The sequence below is a fragment of the Chondrus crispus genome, genomic scaffold (assembly GCF_000350225.1).
Source record: "Chondrus crispus Stackhouse genomic scaffold, scaffold_81, whole genome shotgun sequence".
Classification (NCBI taxonomy): domain Eukaryota; phylum Rhodophyta; class Florideophyceae; order Gigartinales; family Gigartinaceae; genus Chondrus; species Chondrus crispus.
In genome coordinates, this window is record NW_005178735.1 from 212,727 (window position 1) to 215,208 (window position 2,482).

Here is a 2,482-nt window from a genome sequence, read left to right on the forward strand (position 1 = left end):
TCTCCCCCCAACACACAGTGCTACACCTCGCACCCTTCCTACTCCAACTTGGTCAACGAGGTCGAGCGCAAGTGGGGGCAGGGCATGAGAATAACCAGCTTGAACTTTGCAGGCAATATGTGGACCGCAGTCCTCAACGCCCGCAACTCGGGCTATACGGAACAGGCACTGCACTATTGCCACGACTCGGATTTCCCCCGCGACTGGGTTCGATTGAAATGGGAAGAGTCGTACTTTATCACCTCGGTCGCCGGAAACGACAACTGTTGGGGCGTCGTCTGCTCCATGATGCAGAGAGGTAGAAAGTACAAGCAGCAGTCGTACATTGTCGCTTCCACATTTCCGTCCAAGTGGATCGCCGAGAAATGGAACTCGGACTACTATATTACCGCCATCGCCACTCAGGGCCGCTTCCAAATGCAGTGGTGCGTTGTCATGTCTCGGGGAGCCCCATTCAAGGACCAGTGCGTCGAGCTCGACTTCCAGTATCCCTCGCACTCGATCCATGCACGCTGGGATGAAAACTTTATGATCACTGCTGTCGCATGCACTCAAGAACAGTGCGCCTTTGTCTTGTCACGCGGGTTAAGCTATGGTGAGGAGCAGAGATGTACACGAACGTCGCATGGGCCCCTTCACAAGATTAGAGAGGATTGGAATGATTCGCTTTATGTGACCTGCTTGTCACACGGCCGAGTGAGTTAGGGCCGAGACTGGCGGGGCAGGGTGAGGGAGGGGCGGGGGGGCGGGGTGTGTGGAATCTTCCGTTGCAGGTAGATGCTGCCTTCTCTGGTCCTCTCTGCGACTTGCGTCCGTCCAACCAGGGACGCCGTCGACTGATCGACTGATCGTTGTCAGTTTAAAATATCCGCCAAGTTCTTTTTGCTGATTGACAGCCCCGGAACCACAAGTGATACCCTCTTGTATTGCTGTTACAAGGTGCGGAATCACGTATGGGGACTGGCTTGTCAAGAAAATCTGTCGACTCCTTTTTGTTTTGTTTTTTTGGGTCGGGCGAGTTGGCAGAAGTGTCGAAAAACAGGCGATGTAGGGGTGTGTGGGGTGTGGGCAGTATTCTTTGGTGAAGTCGTAGTCTAGATTAGGAATTGAGAATGCTTGTTAGGACGGACGTTTACTGCAGGGGGGTCGCAGGGAAAGATATGGTAATTTATCAGAGATCTAAACAGATAACAAAGCTTGAGCTTCAACCCCCCTTCCTTCTCGTTGCGCAGAGCCGGATGCACAATCTGGGCTCCCCCTGTGATACGATCGCGGCAACTCGACCGACCCGACACCACATATGCAGTACAAAACTAGTGTGCGGACCGATTCCGTGCCTTGGGCAGTGAAAAAAGTGGGTTGTTGTCAATCGACAGTTGGCTTTACATAGATGGCTTGCAAGAAGACCCTGCGCATTTCTAACTGCTCCTTGCGGTTCGTTATGACCCTATCCACTCTGCGCATCTCTTCCTTCTCAAACCCAGCCTCAGTTAGCAAGGCGTGAAGGTGGTCATCCTCAAAAAAGTAGGACAAGGTACTATCCTGCCTAACAAAATAATTGTCCGCAATCCTATTCCTATTTGCAAACCTAGCCTGCGCCATATCCCCCGTAGCGTAATCGCGAAACAAAAGCTTCCCCCCGGGCTTGAGCAGCGCAAAAAGGTGTCTCAAGCCAGCCAGCTGGCTGTCCGGGGGGACGGCGCTAAGCACAAAGATCAGCGTGACATAATCTGCGACGCCACCCGCCAGCTCGCCGCGCTCCTCCGCAGGCACATCTTCCACGCTCGTCTTGCAAAAGTCCCACACAAACGCGCGGCACCGCCCGGCATAGCGGCGAAACTCGTCGGCCTCGCACACGAGGCGCACAGCGGCCGGCGCAAAGTCGAACGCGTACACGTGCAGCGCCTCGTTCTTCTCCAGCAGCGGGAAGGCGCAGTTGGCGACGCCGCACCCGGCCTCTGCCAGCACGACGCGCGCGTCTGGCGTCGCGCCCGGCTGCGCGAGACACGCGAAGCCGTCCGTGGCAGCCGCCGTCGTCCAGTGCCGGTGCCGGTAGAAGTTGGTCTTGTTGCGACGGTAGAATTTGTCCCAGTTCTTCGACGACTCCCGCGCGTACTTGGAGGCCCAGAAGGGCGCCACGCCCGTTGTGACGGTACGGTAGGCGTCCGGGTCCATGACGGGTCTTGGGTCCCTGGCGACAGACACTCTGAGGGCGGGTTGATGACGAACGGGTTTTTCGATGAGGTCGAAGGTCGCGGGCGTTGCGAGTAGGAACACCGTATTGGAGGACTGCAAGAGGTCGCGACATTTCGTTTGTGCCTTCTTAAAATAAATGAAAAATAAGAAAGAATGAGTCGGCAGAGGGGATCACTGCTGGCTGGATCTATTCATCCAGTCGTTCGTTCGCCCTTGCTGCGTCGTCCATATGGCCGTTCCCCCCCCCCCCGCAGTGTTGCTGAGAATTCGGCCCTTCGGTCTGCTG

General features: G+C 55.9%; 2 protein-coding genes; one reads left to right on the top strand and one right to left on the bottom strand.

The window, feature by feature from the left end:
* The first annotated feature begins 84 nt into the window (after nucleotides 1–84).
* CHC_T00007702001 (hypothetical protein) lies at nucleotides 85–1,205 on the top strand. XM_005711386.1 is given in 2 exon segments: nucleotides 85–705; nucleotides 706–1,205. 1 exon segment carries the CDS (start codon nucleotides 85–87, stop codon nucleotides 703–705), a length of 621 nt encoding a protein of 206 aa, XP_005711443.1. The 3' UTR covers nucleotides 706–1,205.
* Nucleotides 1,206–1,365: 160 nt separating this feature from the next.
* CHC_T00007703001 (hypothetical protein) lies at nucleotides 1,366–2,175 on the bottom strand. The gene has a single exon (XM_005711387.1). The coding sequence runs from the start codon at nucleotides 2,173–2,175 to the stop codon at nucleotides 1,366–1,368; it is 810 nt and encodes a 269-aa protein (XP_005711444.1).
* Nucleotides 2,176–2,482: the final 307 nt, after the last annotated feature.